We start from the raw sequence: 27,712 nt of genomic DNA on the forward strand, positions 1-27,712 counted from the left end.
TTCCATTATTTGCACCTATTACTGCGCCATGGAGCCAGTTGGCTCCTCCTACCGGTTCTAAATTAGTAAACTGCGCCTGCGCATAGCCTGCTGTAGTCATCCTCCTACCGGTACCAGTAACAATTAAGTAGAGGGGTCGTCCATTAATCACGTGAGGTTTTTTAGAAATTTTTTTTAACCTCCCGCTCCCCTGGTGATATTTGTTGAGGTTTATAACTACCCCTCCCCCCTCCCCTACCTAAAACGCGAGTCGTTGACAAAACTACCATCACTTTTATTAATGCAGAAAATACTTTCGGGGATGATCACTATATTCACTTTTGCAAAGAACCATGAAGTTTTCTTGACCTAGACATAAAGGCAATCTTGTAAAAAAATCATGCCAATTCACAATTGCGAATTCCGAAGAGAGTACTTAAATACACAAATTTTGTGATTCAATTGAATTGGGCTAAAAGGAATGGAATATTCAGATATTGTAGAGCTTTTATAGTGAATAAAAAGCTGTTCTAATTTTTGCTTTTAGAAAGTTGCATGTGATTAGATATATTGCAAGGGATTTAATGATGGTACGTTTTTTCTTGTACCATTTCCTTTAATTAACTCATTCCTTGTACAATCCAGGCGTACTTGAAGACCGTTTTACATTTTATTTTAATACGTCCTTTGAGCGACAAATATTTTGCTCGTAATTATTAATAATTAAACTGAACAAAATGGTGGCGTGAGTGATTCGATTATAAAGAGAATGTGTATATGCTACACATCCTGTCCTTTCGAAAAATCGCCCGTTTTTCCTCCCACACTGGTCTCTATTTTAACGAGGTCTGCCTTGGCCGCGCAACGAACCGAGCAATCTATCTTTGTTTTCTCATCAGCTGCCGTCCTTCTTTCCCTCGCGTACCAACTGTTGTGTGTTCACTCGACCGTTATCATCCATCTCTTTTTATGTTTACTATGATCCGTCAGATGTATTGAAAATTCGCGGCAAAAACTCTTCTATTGAACAAAATACGAACTCTGCCGGTCGTAATCGTCGTCAATTCTGGCGCCAAATAAAAGGCGGCTCAGACTTAAAAAATAATTTACGCACGCTTTCCAAACGCAACGCGCCCAAATTTAATTTAGAGAAATTAAATAATGCGCATATTGAGCTATTTTGGCTTAATTTTTTTTGTGCGAGTTAGAACAAGTTATTGGAAAAACAATTTTCTCGTTTTCCGTGCAACCACCTAAAATCAATAGCGCTAATGAATTTGTAATTTTGAACGCGATGACGTTTTCGAATGCAACTTCTGCTCAAAAACCTAGTCCTCTTTTCAAAATTTTATTCTACATCATTACAACATTCCGAGTGTAATTTATTTTTAGAAGCAACTAATTCTGTGAATAGGTGTCATGCGCAGTGACGTCAGATTTGGAAAGTACAAGTACGGATATTGCAATAAACTAATGCCGTTGGTGTATAAAATTTTTGCTTCCTGGATAATGGTTCGTTTCTCGCGTAGCTCTCTGGATGTGCCTATTTATTCAGTCGATATTTTAATATTTAAGCAATTTAAAAATAGACGTTTGGGTTTCCTTTAACCGATGCCCGACGTGCTGCCCTCTACAGTCGATTATTAATAGCGCTACTCGTATTTTTCTTTCAGTTTTAACTTTCAAATTCTTTCGAGTTTCGCCCGCTTTATCATTTGCTAATTACTCTTCATCGAGAATTGTCTCGGTGCGTTTGCTCTTGTAAAAGGGCTTTTTAAGCACATTTTTCCAAGTGGTTATTGCATGGGTCGATGCCATTTTGGAATCGAATGTGGAGTTGGGAATTTTTGTTCTGGAATACCTACGCGAATGGTATTTTCCGCTTTGACTTGTACAATATTTCGAAACGAGCATTAGGTCTTATTTAGCCCCGTTTCCTTCTTAATTAGCTGAGACTTGCATTTAGCGTGTACGAGTAGGTACACTGCCAAACGAGTGACAATCGGCTTTATTGGTATTGTGATATTGGTGACGTCATGCGCACATATGACGAATCGGAGAAATGCAGGGCCTTCCCTGAAGACTACTGACTGAGTCAGTCTGAATTGTCCAAACCGCAATGTAGGTTGGAGTACTTATATCACGGATCTTGTAAAATAAAATGTTTACACATTTTCAAGCGACGCGTCCTTGTGGACCTACTTTTTTTTTTAATTTTCGCCTCCTAACGCGAATAAATAATTTTAGTCGTATAGGAACGCATTTTGATTATCTTATTTCCATTATTATGCTTGAAATACAGGGTAGAAGTTTCGAAATTATCCATTCCATGGTTATATGTAACTAGCGTAGACGCCCAGATGAACATTTAAGCGAGATTGCTTTGTTTGCCGCTGCAAGTTTTGTATGATTACGCTGGCAAACTGTAGAGAGAAATAGACAGGAGGGTCGGAGCTGTAGCTTTCCATGAAAGCAGTACAGTGTAGCTCATCTACCCATACTGAAATTGTGACGTCAGGAGACAGAAAGAGCGTTATACAAACACTACGCGTTCGAGAGAGAGGCGTGTATAAGAAACTGATTACTGTAGGGAACTAGGCGACCCAACCTAACCGAATACCAACCGGTTCGTGGGGAACTACAAATGCCGGAATAGAGAGAGAAAGGCTATGTTTTTATACATGGTATTGATTTAAGGAACGGTTGGATCCGGCTGAGTCACTGTAATTGATAATAACTTAAGGATAGCTATTCTTACGTTAACGTGTGTTTAAGCACTACGTTTGGTAAAACCGAAAATTCAAATTTTAGTACTTTCAAATTTCATTTCTTAAAATTAATTCGACGAGCCTGTCGCTTTTCGCTCTTGTTCTAAATTAGCAGAAGCCTCATTTAGTCCCATGCTGATGATTACGTATTTTTCATGTTCGCCTGTTGTAAAATAAAAAATTGGATAATTAAGACGATGAACGCATCAACCGTGCAGCCGATTTCGATATTGGTTGCGTTCAAACAATCCTTCCGTGCGACGTACACGGTACTTCGCTGCGAGCACCAGCAGTGTAAACTTTTAATATGAAAATAATTTTGAAATTTTGTAATCCCGCCTCATAACTGGCTTGAAATAATTCCACCAACGATCAACATAACCTTTCCGTTGTGGGTACAAAATGCAGGTGGACCGAATCGTGACGGAAACGTACGAATGGAAACCGGTCTCCGCGCTGCTAAATGCCTAACTTTTGCGCTGGTTAGACCGTGTAGCACTGTGTTTCATTATAGTGCTGTTAGATGTGATAGTGCTTTTTTCGTGAATATGTTGCATTACGCAACAATGACAACCCCCGGCGCGAATTAATCATGTGGTTTGAATCACAGGTACGTACCAAATTTCTGTCAGCACCCCAAAGTTTTCTCGCAAAAAAATCACCTCAGTAAACTTCAGATGTATGAAACAAATTACACCTAAATAAACAACCCTCAGTCTCCCTCAACAGTGTTTGCATTCTTCCTGTAAATAAGTACAATTTAGTTACCTCAAACTTGGCATTTTCTAGCGGGTTTTTGCTCAGTTTACACCAGCGTGAACTGCAGAATGTAACACGCCAAAAATATGAGAAAAACTAAGCGATTTTCTATCAAGAAAACGTGCTTTTTAACTCCACGTGACAACTGTCAAACTCAATCTAGTTACCTATGCTATCTCCGCATGTGTTTTGTTTTGAAACGAGCGGGATCGCGGTGCATTGAAATAGTTTATGCGAAGTTGACCAGTTGGTTTTTCACCCGGCGTCGTGTACAACACACGTGCTACGTATCGCGCATGATTCAGTTGGGCGATTGGGCATTAGTCTTGTACTCTAAGAGAAAAGTAGAGGGGAGACGGCGCCACGGTCAGACGGTTTACGACGCTACCTTTATTTTTTTTAGAAAAGCTGAAAATTTAAACTTCGTTAGGCGCGTTTTTCCGAAAAAAAATATTCCTAGTGTAGAATTTTAGAAATTTGGCGGCATTAATTTGTGTCAACTACGGCTCCTTGTTATTAAAAAACTGCCTTTGTCGTTTTTTAATTTTTTGTTTCAAACTTTTGTTAAAAAATTTAGCGCTATCGATTATTTCTGCCGTTCGTGGTTTACTTCTGTAGTAGGCTTCGAGTCTTATACAACTCGGCGTTGGTGTCGTTTCCATGGTGATCGGGGGGCGTAACTGACTTGCTGTACACACGATTTGACGATATGAGTTCATTCAATAACTGGTGCACGTCAAGTGAAAGACATTTAAAACTTTTATTTTCTTTTTAATTTCAATTTTTCCCTAAAGGTGAATCGAATTCATTTTTAAAGGTAGCATCCAAATGAATGTTTAGAACTTGGTTTTGTTGTGCAAGCAGTAAAATGACAAACCAAAGGAGTGAAAGCGTACCTACCATCAAAAGTAATTCCTTATATCAATAGCTGCTACAACTTTTCTCAACCTAAAATCCTCCAAATCCGCACTCTTTGCCGATTTAGTAATTGGGTGGGTTTGGGACGCTGGAAATTTTCCACGCCGCGATCGTCTCTTTCTCTCTTCTGGAGCTTGACGCATAAAACTAGGTATACAGGATGTCGCTGACAATTTACTAGTCTGGTCTGCGGCGCAAATTGAGAACCAAAGCAACCAATGAAAAATTGGCGGTAGTTATCTTACTTCGGAAAAAAAAGTTCGTTGATTTCTTTTGTGTTTTTGGTGACGAAAGGTGCGAGAACGATGGCGAAAATGAGATCTGTTTTGACAATTCAGAAGCAAAAGTAAGACAGAAACCAAGTTCCATTTCCATATCCATTTCTACAAGAAATATCTTATTAATTCCTTACATTTAAACCTTCAGCGACACCTATTCTCACGCCAGTTCTTACAGAACAAACGACTACAATTTTTTTAAGTTTTTAAATAAAGCACCTATCAATACTAGCGGTATTTACCTTGAGAGACTTTTCTTTGGGTTTCAAAAATAGTATTGCTGTATGAATCAAATTTATAATTTATTATTTTGCTATGAGTCACGGTCCACGGAGTACATTTTTCTAGATTGAGCAACGTTAACTTTCAAAGGGAGGCCCCCGTTGCAAGTTAATGCTGCACGTTCTGGCCGCCTCCTGACTACAGTCCTGCTTTCATATCAGTCTGTCTTGACGTATTTCTTTATTAATTTATTCTGCAATACTAACATTGCTCAGAACTAGCGCTAAATGCATTGAGGCAGAAGCCTTTCAGTTGACGTATTTTGTATTATTCTCGGCTAGAGTTTCTCAGAACCAAAGAAATTCCTTTTTTATATTTAAAAAATAACATCTTTTGTGATACAGTATAAGATTCAACAGTAGAGGATACCTATCTGAAACTTTATTTTGCAAATATTTGTAGGCAGTTTACCATGAATGCTTTTGTTTCATAGCCACCTTTATTTTTGTGGGTAAATTCTCCCAACTAAAAAATGCGTGTTTAAAAGACAAAGTTGATTTGCCTCTATGTAATCGACTTCGTATCACTTACGAAATTCTAATGGTCACTCTCGAATTAGGACATACTGTACACAAATTGAACAGGACACAGGTGTTTACTTTTTAATCGATCAACTAAGATGGAAGATAATCGATCAACTAAGATGGAAGATGGGATTACACTTTGGTTTGAGAGAGACGAGAGAATAAATTAATTCCTTCCCCCGTAATTTTTGTGGCCCGACTCATAGGGCCACAATATTATTGACCAACGTCTTCGGAAAGTGTTCAAAGTTTACATAGGTATCTTGAGAATGGAGTGCCGAAAAATAGAGCATCGGGAGGATTCTTAATTCTATGGAGCCAGAACTTAATATTCGAGTCAGATAGTTGGTAAAGGGCATTTGCAAAGAAAAAGTGTCTGGTGAGGTCGCTTGATGGAATAAAATTTTCAACTACAGAAAACAGGGCATCGGAAGTGGGTATTTTACTAAAAGCAGAATAAGTCTCAATGAGACGCTTCCGTATAATTATTGTGTGTAACATGGACGCCATAGGTATTGGATTTTTACGGAATGAGGTAAAAAAAGAAAAATAATTCCGTGTCACACTCTATACTTGTACATACATTAACAAGAAAAATTTCAAAACCGTCCATTTTTCCGACCATTTAAGCTAGGGAAAATGTTATTTTGTAATTTGTAATATGTTGAGTAGGTTAAATTTATTTTTCGAATTTTGTAAAAGAACCGTCTCAACAATGAACCAGTCTCCAGAGGGAGCAAGACCACGTTCTAGTTTGGGGCTGAACTCCGCCTGGTCACCCCTCTGGTTATGGGTGTCCTTGGTGAATTTCGCGAAATGGCGAAACGAAAAAAGGCATTACCTTGATGAGCTCGAACTTCGTAGACTTTTAGTCCATTTTCTCAAGGGAATATCGCTATTATTTTTATTGGTTGCTATTTATATAGGATTGGTTTTAATTCGACTCTGATCTTGACGAGGGGTGATCTGGCCTTATTATGTATAGAATAGTAATTGTACTGCGTGAATCTTTGAACTACCATCCTCAGTGTACCAGTGTGTATCTCTTCTCTCCGTCGACGACCTGATAAACAATTCGTTCGACATCCAAAAATCCCAACGTTTTGATGCATTTTCGTATATTGTAGCCGAGATCGTAGTTATTTGGACATGAACGTAGCAACATATTGCTTATTTTCTGGATAGCCCACGTATCACTTTGCGTAAATATAAACACTTGTAGTTAGGTTATAAACAAGTTCAAATGACAAGAGATAAACAAATCTATACAATCTCAAGGTTAAGAGCATGAAAAATTGTAATAATGTTTCCAAAAATACGACAATATATTCGTAGTAACCGTTCCATTTTTATAAATAGACGCATTGATACGGAAATGCTGTAAGTCTGCCAAAGAAAATGTCGTTTTTACGAAAACGCAGTTTGATTCGTTTTCGCCATTAAAGACGGAGAGAGACGAGAATAGTTAGGGACTCACTTCACTTGTAATGTACTTTGTACACAGATAAAATACCATAAAACACCTGTTGACAGACTGTAAACAAACGATTAGTTGTGTGAACCGAAACAATGCAATAACATCAATACGCCGCCAACTAGACCACTCATAAAAACGCCATAAAACAGCAAAACATGCTTCATTAATCATTCCAATTGGTTGGTCCTGTAACTGACCTAACACAATCTAGAGATCTGACATGAATGAAGGAGCAGGTAATGTCACACTTCCGATAATAAAGCGGCGATTGGGTCCAGAGCACGTGGCCTGCCCCTCTGCCTTGCTGTTTTTATTGCATTATTGGTTTGTTTACGTGTGGTGTATCACTAATCTAGTGGTTGTACAAGTCGCAACCGACACGATTTAAAGATATCTACAAATTAACATCGACTGCATGCGTTCAATTTTATATCCTCTTGCGGCCGTCTCACAAATCGATACCTCGCGCCTCCCTATTTAAGCGCAAAAATAACCAATTCGCGTTTGACCAAATTCCGAGACGGGAGGCACAATAGAATTTTATTTGTTGCTCACATTTGATTTAACCAATTTAGGCCACGGACGCAACAGCGTAAGTCCGTCCTACATTCAAATACCATTCTTATTCGCGCTCGCAAAATGTTGCCTCAAACAAAACGCCTAAACCCAAATATTGGCGTAATTAAGCGAAGATTAATTAAACTAGTCTTCTACGGCAGCTGAAACAAAACATTTATTTTTATGCAGCTATTTTAACTATACGAACGTTTAAATTAGCAAATAGAAAGCGGTTATTTTAATAGTGGGACACGTGACTATGATGACCACGTGGCCTGTCGGCAACAATCACTTGGCCGTGGCTTAAGATACGCGCGTAAAACGTTGCCAACCGCAGGGGAATAAAATTCAAACCGTAAATATAATGGACTTGAAACGCAATGTCGAATCTAGCTATTCTACTTCATTCCATCGTTCTTGTCCGATTCCTTGACTTTTTTTCTATTTAAAACTATGAAAGTAACAGACTAAAGTCGTCGCGATCTAATTAAGTTGTTTGTGTTGTTCAAGTGGAACAGCGTCACAACCACTTTTGTAGAAAAATTAAAAAGTTGTTCACAGTAGACACAATGAAAACAATTCTGTTGGCATTTATGTAATTGTAATGTAATTCAACCCCTAGATGCTTTTAATTGGATCACATTAGCCTGATTTTGCCAAAATGCAACAATATCGCAAATATACTAATTTTTTCTAAATCAAATTGGCAACTACACTTCCGTCAATTTGGCAACACTGAATTTAAAAATATTAAGGTTTAAATTCGAGATTAACGCATGATACAAACAATAAAAGATATGATATTCCGCATGTGGGCGATTTTGGTGCTTTTTGTGGAATTTGTGAATTAGCTTCAACAAAATACCATGTTCTGTTGTTGGATGTATCACAGCTAATTTCCCATTTTTACAATGCGCTTAACGATTTCTTCACACTTTTCGGCATATCCTGCGTGTACCTACTTTTATAATTTCCACATACTTTTTCTCCTAAGTCATTATAATTAAGAAATTTTAGTATTTGCATTAGAATTAAGAAAAAATCACATAAGTATCCTGTTTTAAATTCAAATTTTAAGCCCCATGTGACTCAAATTTTAAGCTCCACGTGACGTCATGCGCGGACTGGACGAATTTGGAACAGCAATCTAGCATATCTTGTTTTTATTATCATGAGGTTAACCCCCTTTTCATCAACTTAACCTGAAGTTCTAGACTTCCATCATAATCAATATCGAAGAGAGTTATTAGTATTTTAATCATTATAGTCAGAGTTACTTTATCTGAAGTAGCTTATTACAATATTCAGCGATGAGCTGAGCGTTTACATGGCGAACAGTACTTCTATTGAGTTTGAGATTTAATCAGTGAAGCACAAAAATGAAAGTTGAGACGTGGTTCTAACAGCAACAAACGTGATGCAGCAAAGAGATATACGACTTTCCTGTATGCTCGTAATGCGGTAAACATTCCTGCATACCATCACTACATTGGTAGTCCAAAAAAAAAACACCCTTGGTGTATCGTGAGTGCTTACCCAAATATAAATTGTACCCATATGAGATGAAAGCGTAACTAATCGCTTATTGTTAATGTCATTCCATATTCGAACTGGATTCAAAGTTTTATGGAGATACGCATACTTCTCGCATACAGTCTTTGGGGGACAGATGGCTATTGTTTCGTATATGGAACTGTTTACACAAAGATCCTTTTTCCTTAGCCCGCCACTGTACTGAAAATACTTGACCGAAAAAGTACCTCACTGCGAAAGAGCAGTTTAAAATGCGCAAAGTCTGCGAAGTGTATTTGATATATTTTCTCAGTATCTCGCAGCAAACAGTATCGCCGTGTAAAAGCGGTCTTGGAGGGTTGCTTTATATGCTGAAAGTTAACAATTTTGTATTTAGCAAACTAAAAAAATACAGAAATCCAGAGAACATCTACCAGAGTCGAAAACGTCCAGATTTTTATATAAAACACTTACGAGACTCCTTTTGGAAATTTGGAAGCGTACAGGAAATCGAATTTCTGAAAGCCGAACCGCAATATTTTAAGTTTATAGCGTTCACTAACAACTTAGGATACGATTGAGGATACAATGTGGAATGTTTTTGTAATAACTAGGTATCTATCGTAAACTGCAAGTGATAAAATCGTAAAACCCCATCCTTTTTCATACATAACCATCGTCAAATTATTTTGAAATAAACGAATATAGAAAATTGGACTGCCCTTTGTGCCAACACGCAGATTCCTTTTGTACCCACCACCACGGGTTAAACTTTTAAAGTAAAAAACGCAACGTGCTGTGCTGCGTATGATCAGTGCTGAGATCTGTAACCTGCAGACAGACACACAATTCATGCAGGTATAGTAATTTCAGTAAGTACGCAGTTTTCCCAGTCGTACTGAAGTCTTATTGTCATATATGAACTGCTGGACCCTTGGTATATGATTTAAGAGCAACCAGGGGTTTAATGTACTAATCATCCATCACACCCCGCCAGATTAGAACCTAGCGAATGTTTTGGTTTCAGACACGGAGTTTCTGGACAGTTTGGAGTGTAATCTACAACAGATCGTAGTCTTATCATGTTAGATCAACTAAGATTATTGGACAACCTGAGTATCATGCTGTTGTAATAATTGATTCTGTCCATAGTAGATGTCGCTGTGGTAGGATTTTGAGATATCTGTTTGATCCCTTGTACACAATCACATAATTTCCTCTACTGCTTTATCTCTGCTCTGGAAGCCATCGTACCATCACACATGCCAAGTTGTCATCCTCTGATCTTTAGGAACACGTTACACTAAGCATGCAACTTTTTTTACATTGCTGAGCAAAATCGCCAGGAACTAGAAAGGGTGCCAGTTATCATGACAAAGTTAAGGTATCCAAGGACCATTAATTGATTAACTGTTTTAGTTGTTGTACCAGATTGAGCGCTGCAATCGGCACTGTACGAAATACGTACAAAATGATCTACTTCCGTTTCCAACATTCTGTTTTTTTATAGAGGGAGATAAATCTACTAGAAACGATCTGTTGCGTAAATGTCTGCTGTAGCGCCCTCTATAAAGCCATTTAGAGAATATTGTGAAGGCTGTAGCACCAACAGAAATGGTTCCTGTACCATATGTTAAAAAATGTTCGTCAAAGCATTCTCGAGTTATTAATAAAAATACATTCTTTAATATTCAGAAAGGGGTATTGGATTCAAAGGTCATGTTTTTAGCTCTACATTCGCTGGTATCATTTTTGCTATTTAATTCAAGAACAACCCGCAAAGTGTAAGGCCATTCTGCAAAAAAAACGAAAGAAAACACGAGACGCACAATCCACTAAGGGAAAACGATGTCATATATGATCTTTTAGAAGAATCTTGTATCATGTTTTAATTCCTCGAAATGAAAATACAAATAATAATGGATAGTAAAATGAAGAAGATATTTTACATTAAATGGATGTATTTAGAAAAACAAATTCGGTTTGGTTCGCAAAATGAACCGAACAGCATTATTTTCGGAACCGAACCGAGCGCATTATTAAACTTAACAATCGAACCTATCCTTAATTTCTATTTTTTTTATTTTCCTTTTAGTTTAATATTCGTTCATTGTACCCGTACCCGTACCAAGTTTCAAGATCCAATTATAATCGGCAACCACATGATTTTAATAAGAACCTAGTGGGTCCTTATTAAAAAAATCAAAAGTTTCTTATTCAAACAAGTCTGTATACTTACGAGAGATAGAGGTTTACTACCAACCCTAAAAGCTCTGCAGGGGAGCTAATTGAATAACCTTTTCTGACAATTTGTTAGTATGTGTAGTCAAATATGCTGAAGTGATGGTTAGGTGAATTGTAAACCAGATTCTAAGTTTAATTTACCTATACAATTTTTCCAAAAAATTTCTTGGAATTTTTTCGAGGGTTATCCCTTGGTTTGCGGAAATGCAAAAAACAACCAATAAGAAAGTGTGAGCTGTATACTAACCTAGGGAAACATTCAAGAGAGATAATTAGTATAAACCAGATGCAACGTTTTGCTAAAGAAAGTCTTTTCTATGGTCCTTCTACATTTTCGTAATTTATTAAATTCTAGGGGTCGGATCACCGTAATAATTAAGTCCTGAATAAACGTAGAAGCATTTTATTTTTTGTAAAATATTTGAATTTGAAATTGAAAAATGAATATTTCTGAGAGATTGAAGAGATACACTAACCCCCTTCCTATTGCGATAGGTTTGTTAGCTCAATTATTGTAAATTGAAATGTGAAGAGGTAGGTATGTCAAAGGAATAGAGTAAACCTTTAAAGAGGAGGGGATGTGGGACTTCTCGTAGAAATTTTGAAAGAGCATATCTACGAAATTATTGCGTAACTATAGGTAGAAAATTGAATCCGTCTTCGTAAAATTCGGACTTGAAATGTTGGCCTTACAACAAAATTTAATAATTAATCAAGAACCTTCATCGGAAAGATGATCTTTAAGAAAATCAGTCATTGGTAAATTCGTCTCCCAAGACCTAACTTCTAAGGAAAATATAGGGGAGTAGGTGTAGGTGCATAGCAGTTATAATAAGAGGACAAGTACGCTTGCAATTGTCCTGAACGTGAATTTTCCCAGAGTGAGTTTCCTCTTCTCGTTGGAGGAAAGGGAAAGGGTGAATATTCTCAAGACGAGATACATGCTCTGTAAGGGAATGTTTGTTGGTCAAATATATATCGCGCCGAATATGATCGATGAGTCTTCCTGGGGCCGAATTTGTTGCATTGTTTCCACTAGCCAGTTAATTAAATTATCCATTTGAAATTAAGGCTCGTGCAGGTGCAATAAAGGTCTCAAACCGAACGCGCCAACGACTCTTTGAATATGAGAGTGCAGGCAAAAAGTACTACTGCGAGTATATGTAGAAAGTAGTTCATCTGTTCATGCAAGAAGCGTAAATGACTTCGGGCCATTTTTTAGTTGAGAACGTTTCTGATGAAATGGGTTGTCCCAAAGTTGTGAATTGAGTAAGGCGGCCGACTATTTAAAATAATTTCTTAATTGATTCAATCATTAACGATTTAGTGTGATCAAGAAAGTCGGGATGTGGTAGGTATTAGAGGGTTATAGCGGCGTATCTGCGCAATGCGCCATACAGAAAAGCCTCATTTCGCTTGCCTGGCATGTAAAACGACACGGTCGCAAGCGACTATAGCTTCTATTGCGAATATCCTTGCCGGGGCCTCAGTTCTACGATAAGAGAAAATGTTACAAGGAGCGATTCGGTCCATTCGTTTGGATTGTAACCGTACGAAGCTCGACGAGTACGTACGATCCGTTAGAATTCTATTGTGTTCGGCAATAAAAGAAGGCCAAGCTTTGAACTTTTCACTAACAAGAACGTAGGAATACTGCTGCAGAGCGCGATCACATAACTGTGAAAAAAAGCTGATTTGTCGTTTGAATTGATGATACGGAGAGGCGCTACTTGAGAGTCATGTGACCGTCGTGCAAGCTTCACTTGTTTGAATGCAACACGTGGATGACATCGTGCTTGATGCATTCCCCACGCCTTGTCAATTTTTAGACGTTTCGGTATTGAACCAATTTTAATGAGCGTCGGTCCGAGTGTTTTATCCTCCTTTCGTGTCCACTTTTGCTCGTTTCCATTGTTGGAGGTCGTTGTTGAATCACTTTAAGTAGGTGAATTTCCCGTTAGCTAGAATCTATGGAGAAATTTTCAGTTCAAAATTACTATTTAATTGCGTACCTACATTCACAAACCACAATTATGCATTTGTTTTATCCCCAATACTAGGAGACGTTCGTAGGCTCTTCGATTTAAAGAAGCTGCCATGCCTGATTCATAAAATTTACGCAATTACTAAATTTCCTCATTAGGATGTAGTAGGCCAGCAATACCTGAAATGCATGGAATATTTTCGAGAGACGAAGCAATTGTATTTATCCAGTGGAAGAAACACGTGCTTTTTGCGAGCACTGAAGGGGTTTGAAGGTATCGAAATCAAATATATCATATGTAGGCGGTGCCACGTCGTCGGGGCATCAGAGAAAGGGTTTTGCGAATTTTGTTTGAAAATTGAATAAAACATTAAAAAAGTACATAGTTAACAACTTTTGCTAAATACGACTCGTTCAATATTATATTATGCGTTTCGAAATTGAAATTTATTAAGAGGGTAAAAAGCTTATATAAAATAAATTCCCTGCAGGATCCCTATCGCAAAAGCTCAAGCCCGAATGAGTGGTGGGGAAGCTTGAAATTTCATTGGTCCGTTGCCCTAGCAACGCACCTACGCCACCCCGGCTGTCCTCACCGAGTGCAAAAACAAAATGCCCCGCTTCGTCGAACTCCGTCTTTCGTTAGCTTTGTGTAGGGGATGAAAACGTTCCGTACGCCTCTCTTGTCCTTTTTTTCCATCCTATTTTTTTTTCGTAAGCTTTTTGTGATATAGGACGTGCAGGACGTTTTTGTGGAAAGGATTACGCGTAATGCGGGGTAACTTCGGGAATACATTTTTGGAGGGTTTCGTCGAACTTTGTTCTCCGCTCTGAAGAAAATTAATGTGGAAAATAGCTTTGAGCGCTGCGTGCTATGGAAAATTTGAAAGTTTGTTGAGTCAGTCATATTTTGTCCTCTCCTGCTTTAGTTTAGTTTCAGTTGGGGTTATTTTGATGGGGAGGGTTGGTATTATATTAGAGGGTCTAGTTTCACTTAACTTTATTGATAACTGTCAGGATTTGCTCCTTTCACTTTCGAAATTATCACAGCGATGCACGAATGTTTATTATCTTAATAAAGGTGGGCATTTATTAGTAACTTTTAGTTAACCCCAATATCTAACATTTATTCATTTATGTGTTTGTACCCTTAATTGTACCTACGAATCACACTTGAAGAATATGGCTTTGTGCATACTACACAACGTTACGTTCATCATCTGAATTAATTGCACATTTAGCTTTAACAACAAAAATTTTCATTTCTGGCTCGTATTTTACATAGAACACATTATTTCTGTCCATTGGTAGATACATGCCTACCCCAAGTTTGAACTTTGTTAACATTTTAGAAATATTGATATATTTATATTGCATGAAGAACTAAACTAACAATTCGGTTTGGTAACCGAACACATTTCGACAACAATGAAGGAAAACCGAAACTGGTGATGAAACTTTTTTGGGAATTTTAAAAACTTTTGAATTCGATTTTTTACACAATCTGATAGTGCGATCGAAAAGAGTACTTTGAAAATCTAGGAAATGTCGTTCCCTCGATTTTTTTGGAAATGCGGCCTTCCTACTTTGCTGATTTTCTATTGGTTAGTTCTGCAATCAGGAAAATTGGTTGTTTCTAGTGGGAATTTTAAATTTTAAACACATCTTCTAGTAAATACAAGCGTATTGTATGCTATAAAAATGCGATGTGCTTATGCGCAAAATGGAGATATTTTTCGAAATTTTAACCACAGATGCTTCCAGTAAAGACAAGCATATCGCATATTGTAAAAATCAGATGTGCGCATGCGCCAACTACGCAATGTTAACTGTCTTGTTTATGGAGATATAATATATATTTTTTTAATTTTAATCAAATATTCTGCTAGTAAACACAAGCGTATCGCATATTGTGAAAATCAATCAGCTGTGCGCATGCGCAGATTACGCAATGTTAAGTTTCTTATATAATAATTATGCCATTAGTTATTTTCCTTTGTACCTACACATAGATCGTTACATATGACCTTTCGAGAAGCACTGATCAATCATGGAAAATGCGCTGAAGTTACTCGCCTTAAGACCAAAAACTTTATTTTCTCCGTATCTATTAAATGAGCGAAATGCGATTGCATGAATTCTGCACTTCGAGATGATACAGTTGAAACAAAAATTTTAACGCCACTTACTACTCATTTTTTTTCATAACGATAAAGGATGAAGGCAGATGTTTTTTTAATCTTTTGTTAAAAGGCTACTACCATGTGATAAAAAATGAGTTGCGGTATAGTCACCTTTGGAATTTGTCATGGGAAATCGTACTTGAACTTCCAAAGGCGAGTCGACAGCAACTCATATTTGATCGCACTTTATTACGTGGGGAGGGGGATCGCAAGTGAATTGATCATATTTGCGTTATTAAAAATGCGCAGCAAATGCAGTAATGATTCCGCGAAAGAATTCCTTTTTTTCAATTTGGCTCATATACGAAATCTTTCACTCTATAAACCTAAGCTATCTATTTGCAAAAGGCAGAATTCAAAAATATCTATTCTCGATTTATTCTTTCAACAGTCCTGAACAGACAACCCCTGTGACTAGGCAAAGACAAAAAATACTATTCTGAATATGTTAGATCATCCTGTGAGTGATCATGAGTCTCACATGATATATACAATGTTCAGATTAATGGATAATAGATTTTTTGTGGAATAGTTTCAGAATGTCAACATTTGATCAAAATGTTGTCGGAAAATCAGGAAAACGCATAGCTTTAATGAACCCGAGCCAAATGTTGTATTCTTCTCATTTCGTCGATTATTTGCAGGTGACCGTTCCCGATTTGCTATATCACCTCCACAGATGCAAATACTTTTATGCTTCTTAAAATACCCTGTCAACAGTCAGAATGAGATGATTCACGCTAAGACCGTAAAGAACGATAAGCGCCTACAAAAATCTGAGCCAAAATAAACCCTTTGGAAGAGTTTTGTTACGCATGTTCTACACGATCCCACGAATTTCGTCCTCAACGAGCTTCTGAATCCTGGTCAAACCGCTACTAGTCAATGCCACACCAGATAAGGCTAAGTAATTTCGCCACAATCACAATCTTTTGCTAGCTAAGTTGCATTATGTGTTACTATTTCCTACCGCTACTATTGGTTTAAAAGCTACTTACAAAACGCGGACGGTAAGAACGTTGAGGGATGGAAGCTACTCAAATATTTTATTACCTGGCTACATGGGGATGGGGGTTCCACATGGATCAATACTGGGGCCTCTTCTTTTTTGTGTATATGTTTTTGACATGGACACGTCTTTACATTCACAGTTACCCAAAAGTTAGATACTTACACTGTAACAATCTAAATTACTTTCTGCGAAACATTAATGAGCAGCTGGATCGGCTCCAGACGTGGTACGAGATGTGCATCACAAAATATATCTGAAAGATTTACCACTTAAATTAGTTCGGGAATCTCATAGTTTATGATTAGCAGTGGATTGTCACTTAAACCATTTCCTTCCACGTCAATAAGCTGATTCAAACGGCATACGCAAAGCTTTAATGTATATACCGTTTTAATATGTTCTTCCGCTTCCACCAAAGGTCACATGGCAGCTTGTAGTAGACATATTTCCCATATTTATCATGCATACAGAATTTTGGATATGGGCGAAAGACGTCATTTGCATTTTGCATGTCTGGTTCACAAATCATTGGTATCTGATGAACCTTCATATCTGTATAATAAGTTTAAATTTCGAGGTACCTAGCATTCACGATCGAAATCTCCGTAACCCACTCTTTCTTGATAACCATAAAACCCAGTTTCATGGCTCATTTACATATTCTGCACCACTTACATAGGAATAACGTTTTGAATTCTTTCAAGTTATTAAGTTCAAACTGTTTCAAAAAACACTTCAAAGCATTTCTTTGTCAATGAATCTTGTTTTAATTTTTTTAAATTGTACGTTTACTTGTTTTCACCAAGACCCATCATATTTACAGGGTATCACCGTAATTGTTAGCGCTATCAAAAAATAATATAGGCATTATGGGCTCTTTTGTGTCAAACTGTAATGGTACAATCATTATTGAAAATATTCGCGTAAGAGATACGAGGAAAAATTAAAAAAATTGCAATCTCAGAATATTTCCTTAATTCAAAAAAAAATCTTTGCAAAAAGATAACACTAAAAAATTCAATATTGATTCAAAACGGTAAAAAAAGATTTAAAAAAACTTTTTTGAAATTTGTTTTAATCATTTGAACCATTTTTTTTTATACTTGTAAATCTGTTTGCATCTTTTTAATTATTTTTTGATTTTTTTGGATCACTTGAATCTTTTTTCAATATCATCTTTGGTGTCTTATATTCTTGAAAAGAGAATTTAATATGCTATACAAAAATATTTTAGTTGAAACGGTAACGTCAATCGCCGACGCGTATTTCAAGACTATAGAAACCCTGTATAAATTGTACACTTTCATAACGCAGACGTAGAGATTATACACGTTTACCGATAGTATTATCTTAAGGGCACCCTATATACTCAATATCAACTCGTATTGACTTCAATATCTGAGAAAAAAACGACGAAATTGTAAATCCCGCATTATCGAGCCCATGTGTCTGTACAAAAACCGTTAAGACTAGGGAAACCTATATAAGAAAAATACATAAAAACATTAGCGGCGTACGTGTATTCTACACGAAAAAAGGGATAGTGTCCTTTATCATCTTCGTATAATCACATTTCACTTTGTTATTATATTTTCTCTCGAGTTCTTGCTGTTTTTTGGGGAGCTTCACTCTCTTTCGGAAGCAACAGTCGAGATATTTGGAAATGACAAATGATAATAGAGGGGAGATTTATACACCTTGCGATTTGCTCTTATCAAAAATATGTACTACAACTTACAGAAATAATATTACATCGCGAAATTATTTGGCTATATCCAAAGTGGCGTTTTAGCTATTTATAAAACACCCCATACAAAAATAACCGTAATGAAACAGAGTACGAATTTTAAGAGGGCTCCGGCTCTAAGGGTACACGCACAGCGAGTTAGGGTACGAGCCCTTGTGCCTGCTGCCTGTATACGGGGAGCTTTTCATAGGGTCTTGTATATGCCAACGTTTTACATCCCCTAAAATGTATCGTGTGTACGCATTGCCAGGTACGATTTTTTAAAGGTCTAATGACGCTTTCTTTTGTCGTAACAGTTAGTTTAAATTTTTATTCTTTCGGCAGTTAATATTGCTGATTCACAATTCATTGTACAGGAATGAATTGGTCTTGGAAGAGCGGCGACCAGAAGTAGCAAATTCGATAAATGATTTACCCCCATCTCAAATTTTCTCTATTTGCAAATTGTCAAAAATGTTTCTCTTTCGTTTAGCTTTATCCTTAAATTTCTTTCACCGTCTTAAAATTGTGGTAAGTACTAACACAAGTTTCGCGTCTCGCGCAAATAGTCCAAAAGGGAATAATTACGAGGTATCGTTTCTACTCGTAATAAGCTGTTTGTGATCACTACGTGTTGTCAATTTGGCGATTCTTTCCGTTTTCTTGTGTTTCTGGCAGTAAATTGTGATTTTTTTGTGTTTCCACAGCTACGTTGAAGACGATTCAATTAAACGCACTTAGCTGTATTCCAAAAAATAAAGTTGCAAGTTGTTACCAAAATTTGCAGTATGGTCAAAATTTGCGCAAATGACTTGTACACTAAACGATTTAAAAAATGTTTCCATGTAAATCAAAATTTTGGAAGTACATAGTTCGCATGCCCTAGAAGGTAGGCAGCCCATCACACACGTTAAGAAATTTGTTCATTCACGTTCCTTGCTATAAGTAGGCAACCAATCGAGCTTCCTATTCTTCAAACAACTGAAACAATGAATAAAGAACTGAAACAACGCAAGCCTTATTTTTTATTTCGAAATTCGCGTAATGAATTTTCGGCTCTGCGAAAAACTATTGTCAGTTTCTATTTTAATCGATAGGTGTGCTTCGAGTTGTTACTCAGTAAAGATGAGAAATGTGTGAGTAACAGTAAATACCAAGCGAGCCGCATTTAATTTTCATTGTGCGCTCTGAACGTTTTCCCCACTGACAATTTCACAAGTTCTTACTTATAATGGAACTAAGAGCGTGATAACCTTGACGTGTCTTAGGTGTACTAAGCGGCCTTCATTTGTTTAACTGGCCCGACTTGACCGACCACACCATCCACTCTAAACCATTATTCTAATGGACCTGGAAATAATTAAGTTCTGCCCTTAAAAGATAATTTTGTTTGATTTTTTGTGGGGAAACAATAACGCATATGGGCAGGCGAACGTTCACTCGCGCCGTCCAGACAAAAATTAGAAAGTCCGAAATAGCGAGATTTAAATATCGTAGTTCGTGCGCAAGCTACAGAATTTGTACTTCGTAATTTGTCTAATTTACCATTTTCGTATTTTATGTTATAATCATGTTGCGGGCCGCCCGAAGAAACAAAATAAAAATTGATATATTGCATAAGGAACCACCCCTTTTTCAATATGTAACAAAAGGGAAGTAATTTAACCCATGGATATAATTTTATTTGTATAGTAGTAGGATTATATTTTGTTTCTAATCAATTAATAACAAATGCCGGACGTAAAGCTCATTTTTTAAGATGAGAGCGCGTGCAAAGAGAGAGTCGTACCTGATTTATGTGCTGATTATCATGGGGGTTATGGAAACCATTGATTATAGCTGCGAATGCCTCTATAAATTTTTTGGCAAAGAATTTTTGCGCAACAAAGCGAGTCCCCCGATTAGCACAAAATTCACGATCAATGGATTGTGCCTAAGTAGGTAGCAAGTGCTTAATTGTGCTGACTACCCAGTGCCACATTTTTAGAAATAGGTACATGGCAGGAGGGGGCACCTTGATGGTCAGCCACATCAGGAAAGTTGGGACAAGTCAAGTCAAACTCTCGTCTCAGCATTTTTACCAGCGCAAGTGTAAAAAAAACGAAATTGATTACGGGGGTGAGTCGCTTGCCGTTAACCATTTGAACTACATGACCGTGTGAGTTTATACAAAGGATTTAGACTTTGTTAAAAAGCTAAAAAAATGGATTCAAGCTCCTTTTAGTAGTTGAAATTTATTCAATGAAGATTAACCGTTTGCTCTAGGAATTCAATTCACAAATGATATACTTAGATTTATTGTGAGTTTACACAATCATCATTAGGTCACTATCATTAGATCATTAAAAATATCCAATAGAATCAACGGTTTATTGTACGTCATTAACCAACGAAACCATACTTTTGTTTCTATTGGTTATTTATTAATGATCTAATGATAGTGAACTTATGATAATGATTGTGTAAACCCACTATTCGATGAAAAGGATTCGCTGTATTTCTAACTGAATTCTTTATTTATGCAATACCGAATTGGTTGTGTACATATGGGCTATGTATCCTTTTAAAAATACCATTTCAATGCATTGAATAGATGGCCATAGGAAACCAATATTTCACGCGACAAACGACCGGTACTTCTAAAATTCTTTCTTCGTTCAGAAATTAAAATGGAATCCCTAACGTTACTGAAAACCCATCTTGAATAATAATAATAATTATTATTATTATTATTATTACATTACAGGAGGATGTAAAATGCTTGCGGGTACGGACTATACCGAGAGACATGACACCGCAGCGAAAATCCTCCACCAGGAGCTTGCATTAAAGCACAAACTCGTACCCACACGAACACAATATTACAAATATACGCCAACAAACATCCTCGAAAACGACGAATACAAATTATACTGGGATAGGACATTACACACAGACAAGACAATACCACATAACAGACCAGACATTACACTCATTCACAAAAGAACTAACAAAACACATCTAATAGACATAGCAATACCAAACGACGCGAACCTTCTAGACAAAGAGCAAGAAAAAATTGCAAAATACACTCCACTTGCAATTGAATTAAAAGAGGTATGGAAGCAGGATACAGTGACAATAGTACCAATTATAATATCTGTTACCGGACTAACAGCGAAAACTATTACACGCTACTTGAATACGTTACAACTTCCGGAATACCTGCACACCAACATGCAAAAAGCCATACTATTGAAAACGGCTAACATCGTAAGAAGGTTCCTTAACCAATAATAAGCCACATCTGCATGACGACTTGGTCACGACCCGTCTCATGTACCACAACCACTATGTGTGGAAATAAACAAATAATATTTATTTGCCCAACAGATATACATCCACTTATTGGACAAAGCCATATTACAAAACAAAATACATTTACATTTTGAAACTCTTCGTGAATTTTTAAGACCTCTTCGACGCTTCGCGTTTTAAAATAAGCCCAAAATTAATTAAATACGTGTTCGGCAAAGTTCGGGGTGACGTCATTACAAAAAAAAACCATTTCGAATCGCCCAAGGTTTCACCTCTCATATTTGTAATAAATGTTGGGTGCGCAAATAAGTATGTTCAAAAGGTTAAAGCTGCGTATACATTATCCGAACCGCACGTGTAATCGGCGATCTCTATTTATGGGGTGAATTCACTGGGCTTCTCCGCAATCTTCTCAGTAGATACGGCGCTTCCAAGAGTACCATTAATCGAACTTCTTGTGGCTGAGACATTTAAATTTATTTTGTTCTACCATGAACGCCCAAACGCAACGCTAACGCTCTCGCTTGCACTATGAACGAGCCTTAATGGCACACTGCCGTAAGAAAGATGATTTAATGATATTCGCCATCGATCAAACGTCGTTTTTGGCCGAATTCAATATCAGCCATTTTTTTATTTTGAAGATATCAATTTCGTTTAAGTTACGAGAAACTGTGACACACTATCAAATATTTCCCTTGTTTATTATTTCACGTCCCGATGGGAGCAAAGCGTCCACTTTGGCGGCTCGTCTTCTCAAGGCCACAAATTTTTAATTAACACACGTTGGAGTCTTTCTTCTATTTCCCACAGCACTCTTTGCTTTGCGAATTTTCGTGTTCTTAGATGCTTAGTTGTGCAGTAAGTATCCCTCGTCAGAGAATATTTGTTGTGCGGAAGTGTTTCACACAAAATAAAATTTGCAAAGACTGTAAGAATTATGTAGAGTGCACCATATTATGTGAGTTTTGTAGCCGAATCAAAAGATCAAAACCATACACCAAGATCAAAACAACCGCAGAAGTAGCTTTTTGGACGCGTACGTTCAGATAAGCGGGAATGGTGCATTTCTCATTCCACGTTTTCCAGATAATCCCGCCCTGTCGTCGCCCCGTAGGTAATTATATGAATGTATCGATACCTCAATATCAGCCGTATCGGCGAGGCAACCGCTATGCAGATATTAAATATCTGTATACGTCGATCCCTAAACGATATTATTGTCAGTTTGTAAATTTTGAGGGAGGAATGATGAGTTATAAGGTTTTATTTCTGTCCGTGCACAACTATCTATAATGGCTTATGTAATCAAGTTGTGTATAGGTACTAGTTCGAAAATGTATAGGTATTCACTCAGGCGAGTTGTTACAAAAAATATAAATGAGGAGACTGACGCTGTGTAATTAAACCAAAATGCTGCCTACATTTTTGGAATTTTCAAAAAATCCCATTTTAAGTTTAAATATAACGCGTGCCCCCGTATGAGCGTGGTACTTAATTTTAATTTTTCTTTACAGAACTGTGCCATGATGGGTTTGCAGGGTACCACAGGGAAACGAAAGTTAGAAGCAGCGGTTGCACCAGGTGAATTATCTCCAGCAAAGAATGGTCGTTGGGAGGCACAAGACTGTATAGCTCGTCTACAAGCAGTGGCGGTACCAAGTGACACGTGGCGTTCTCCAACACCCTCGCTCACCGCCACACTCCTTACGGACGATTTCGAGGACGACGACGATTTCGAGGACGAGCTATCGGATGACGATCGAATCCCGGGAATACCCGAACCCGCGAGGTACCCGCAGTATCCCCGCTACCCGCCGGATTATTGGCAGTACTATCAGCCTCCTCAACAGCAGACGATTCGCTGCGAAGAAAATGGAAAATCGTACCTGGAACTGGGCGCCGCGCCGCCGCAACGGACGAGGTGCTGCGACGGTAGGACGCGATGGTGTCACATCCCGTGTTACCGACAGAGACGTTTAGCCGTTCTTAATCTTTCAATGTGTAAATTAGCGAGATACCGACAATGTTCGGATCCCTCGTTACGTAGATCTGTGTTAATTTGTAATACCTTAAGGAGGCTAGAGAGGGAAATGGAAACGGATCCCCCCGAACCTAGTTACTCGAATCTTCCCGAACTCTCACCGCCAAGTAGAATATCGCCTGTTATTCCTGAACCTAACTATGAGCAAACTCTCAGGGAAATGACCTGCTCGTCCGGTCGTGCCACTCCTTTTCCTTCTACGCTTCCTGATTCCGATTCCGGCATCGGTGACGACGATATGACGAAACCGATCAACTGGGGATCCGTGCTGAGCCTTACCGCGCAAACGGACTTAGAACCTTTAAATAACAACGAACTCTACGCTGAATTAGGACTCTCTAGTGATATGACGCAAGAGTGGAAAGAACCGTCAACGTCGAGGTCGGACGATTGGGACGGGTTCATGCACGTCTTAGTCGGGGGTTCGTAGCATTAACTTACGGCTTCTGCCTCCTTCCGGTTGTGATTTTTAGCTAAAGACATTTTAGTGCAGTGCAGCTGTTGTTGACTATTTTTATTTTTATATTTAATAACGGAATTTTTATCTCGTAATACAAACTCAAAGTACTTTTGATGGTACTTAGGCGTTTACATAAATAACCCTTTGTTGACTTACCAACGTGGTTGATCTCCGTCGCTCAATATTTTTAAGCTCAAGCGAGTTTCGATTGTTTTATTGATATTAGCTGGTGTTATTGTCCCTGTTTGGGCATTCCTGGTGTATATAGTCTTGCGTTTATTGTACATATTGTACATAAGAGTTTTAATTAGGATTATCAAGTTTTTGTAATAATAATAATTCATATATGTTAAAAAAAATTTTAAATGATGTGTGAATTTACAAACTTGGCAATATGGTTTCTATATTTTAAGTCTCCCGAGCTATTTCAAAAACATTTACTTTGCGGCGTTCGAGTTCCTTTATTTTTAAAGTTACCGTACTAAGAGTACAACTTTTAAAGTATTATATTTTACGTGTTGCATAAAATTCTTCCGTTACCTAAATGGCGAATGTTAACATTTCTTTTTTATTTTACACTTTTCATTTCTATTTATTTAACAATTGAATTATTTTTATGCGGCATTTTTATCAAATTTGTCAATTATTTTAGGAGAACCACATAGCATACGGGAGCAAAATCTAGTCGATCATTAGCCGTTGTCAAAAAGAAGTATGTGAGCCAGTATTATTTAAACACAACTTTTTTACCTAACCGAACAAATGATACTCGTTCAAACCGTCCTAACTTCTTGTAGATGATGGCTATAATGAGATTCATACAAGTTATTTCGTATAATAATTAAATCTTGCCATGACAATTATCGTTTTTTATTTAAAAAGAAATTTTGTATCGAGTAATACGTCTTTCTAAAAACCTGTATGGTACAATGGAATTGAAAAATGGCAGCTATCGTTGCGACAATTAATGGGGGCGTATTCTTGATATACAAAGATATGGCTATAAGTGCAACATAGAAAATATTTTTTGAAATACTTTTCTTACGTTTTTAACAGAGGAATAAACTACAAGGGCACAAGTAATACTGTTATATAATGAAGAAATTGAAATAGTAAATTGTTGTGGTACGATGATGTAATTAATTTGTTGAGATTCCATTTAACAAAATAGTTTAATATGAAAACTAAGGCAATCAATATTATACAGTTTTTATGGAAAATAGCTGTGTTTTATTCTAAAACTGATATATTTGCGAAAATGAAATTTTAAAAGTATTTTGATAAGATTGCAATAAGAAATTTTGAAACTCGTTGTTTCTTTGCTTGATTTCTATTAACAAATAAATTTATTTATTGCTAACTACAACGATATATATATAGAATTATTTATTAAAAAGAATTAAAAGTGAGACTCTTATTTCTTGATGGAAATCAGGCTTTAGTTATAAATTTAATTACTTGTACTTCGTCCCCACATCGACGTGATGTCAATAATAATTACGTACAACACTGATTGTGTGCAAGTAACATGTGATATCATGTAATATGTTAGTGTTAAGAATAAATCCGTATATATATAATTAATATATATACATTTACATGGATTTTACTTTAATTTACATTCCATTCCTTCCCTATGACCACCTCAAATGCAACATCCGTTAACCACTTTGAAAAAAAATTCAAATGAGACCTTGACAAGCAACTTTAAAAATGAATTAAGTCACTGCTTTAGAAGAACGATGGAACACTAAAAGCTCACGGCAGTGATCAGGTTAAAAGTCGATAAAAGATTCAATATCTGCATTTTTTAAAGTTGGTAAGTATCTCCTCGGTTACAAAATTTGGTACTTGTATACCAATAAACTTTAGAGCAGCCAACGTACTTAAATGATGCGACAAATTATCGTACAGTCTAGTAAGAACTCTTTCCTAAACCTCCTTTATAGTAGCTGAATAATCGTCCGCTTTCTGGTTTCAAGCATTCATTGTGGCATTAGTATATACAGGGTGGGCGGAAGATTGTAGGGTAATTAAGGCATATATTTAATATTTATTGTCGGGGCATGCTGAAGGACTCTTAAGGCTACAACCTAAAAATATTTTCAACGACATTACAATTGTTACACAGAGTGATTTATATCAAAGTTGCATTTTTGAAATAGAAAACTGTGTATATTATTATATGCATAACGCATATATGTCAATTCCTTGGTCAGTTTATGTGTAACTTTATGTACCTATTACACATGATATCTAAAATGAGTCGTTTCGTCATTTTTTCAAAAAGTAGATGTCCAGTAGAAATTGAATATCGCCGTCATAAGACAGAAGGTCGTGACTCTGCAGTATTACAAATCATGAACTGTACCTACTCACAAACACCGAACGGTCAAAGTTACATTTTTTTGTGTTAAAACAAATCACTCCAATTTTCAAATTAAACGTAACTTGATTTTTTTTTATGGAACATCAGTTTTTCTTTATTGCATCAAATGTAGGATTTGATTAGTATAAACATGTCAGTATTTATACCTACCATTTACATATTTTTTGTAATTCAAGAACTTCTAATAATTCACTGTTTTTCGATGTTCAAAACCTCTCAGTAATTATGAAGCCGTTAAAAGTTATAAACACCAATTCAAACTATAAAACATTTACCCCAAACAAAACAAAACAAAAGCTCATATTTTTCATACCTCATTTTAAAAGATAAAATAAATAATTTTGCATTATTTACACCAATGTGTGAGCTGCAATAGATCAATTTGAATAGTAAACCATGAAAAGCCATATTGGAAAATGTTAATACAAAATAAAATGAAGTTCGGTTCATTGGCATTTACATTTCTGTTAAAAAATGAAATTTAAAAAAAAATAATTTAGCAGTGCTATTTACTATGATTTTTAAGTAGGTAGGTACTCAACTTTTGCCTCTTCAAAATGTTCCGGTGCACATCGTCGACGAAATGCGGTTTCAGTACGATGATGCCCGACCTCATCTTGCTGTAAACGTTAAACAATGGATGAATCAACAATTTCCTGATTTCCCGGATACGCCGAATAGGCGCTATATGACCAGTGCGCTCTCCAGACCTTACACCACTGGACTTCTTCTTATGAGGATCTGTGAAAAGAGTTGTATACAAAGTCCTAACAACAACAAAGAATATGAACATGCACATTCGCACTGCTTTCGCATCCATAACACCAGCTATATATGCTCGGTGTGTCAAAGGATGCATCAACCAATGTTTGGTACAGCGGCAAAGACATTTTGAATATTTATTAAAATAATTGTTATTTTTCTTATATTTTTATTTAAACTGAGAGGCATTGAAAATAGAAAAACACTGAATTATTAGAAATTGTGGAATTACAAAAAATATGTGAACGGTAAACACTAATATGCGCTTATATCGTTAGAATGGTACCTAATCAAATCCTACATTTGATGCAATTAAAAAACTGAACAAAATGTTTTACAAAACATCTTAAAAAAACAAGTCACCTCTGATTGGAATTTTGAAAATGGGCAGGAGTGATTTAGTACATTGCCAGCAGAGTTACATTAAAATTGATCAAGGAATATACAGAGTGGCCCAACGAGAAGTATACAGAGGGCTTTTAGACTATTAAATTTAGAAATTTCGAAAAATCCTCGAACACGTCAATTTTGTATTCGAGGGGGACACCTTTGGAAT

At 36.8% G+C, this 27,712-nt stretch overlaps 1 protein-coding gene across 1 annotated transcript; it reads left to right on the forward strand.

Annotated features, from left to right (window-relative positions):
- The first annotated feature begins 3,209 nt into the window (after positions 1 to 3,209).
- Positions 3,210 to 25,609, forward strand: LOC116178486. The gene is made up of 2 exons (XM_031497996.1): positions 3,210 to 3,357; positions 23,019 to 25,609. Exons 1-2 carry the CDS (start codon positions 3,340 to 3,342, stop codon positions 23,973 to 23,975), a joined length of 975 nt encoding a protein of 324 aa, XP_031353856.1. The 5' UTR covers positions 3,210 to 3,339; the 3' UTR covers positions 23,976 to 25,609.
- Positions 25,610 to 27,712: the final 2,103 nt, after the last annotated feature.

Source organism: Photinus pyralis, unplaced genomic scaffold, assembly GCF_008802855.1.
Source record: "Photinus pyralis isolate 1611_PpyrPB1 unplaced genomic scaffold, Ppyr1.3 Ppyr1.4_LG1, whole genome shotgun sequence".
Classification (NCBI taxonomy): Eukaryota; Metazoa; Arthropoda; class Insecta; order Coleoptera; family Lampyridae; genus Photinus; species Photinus pyralis.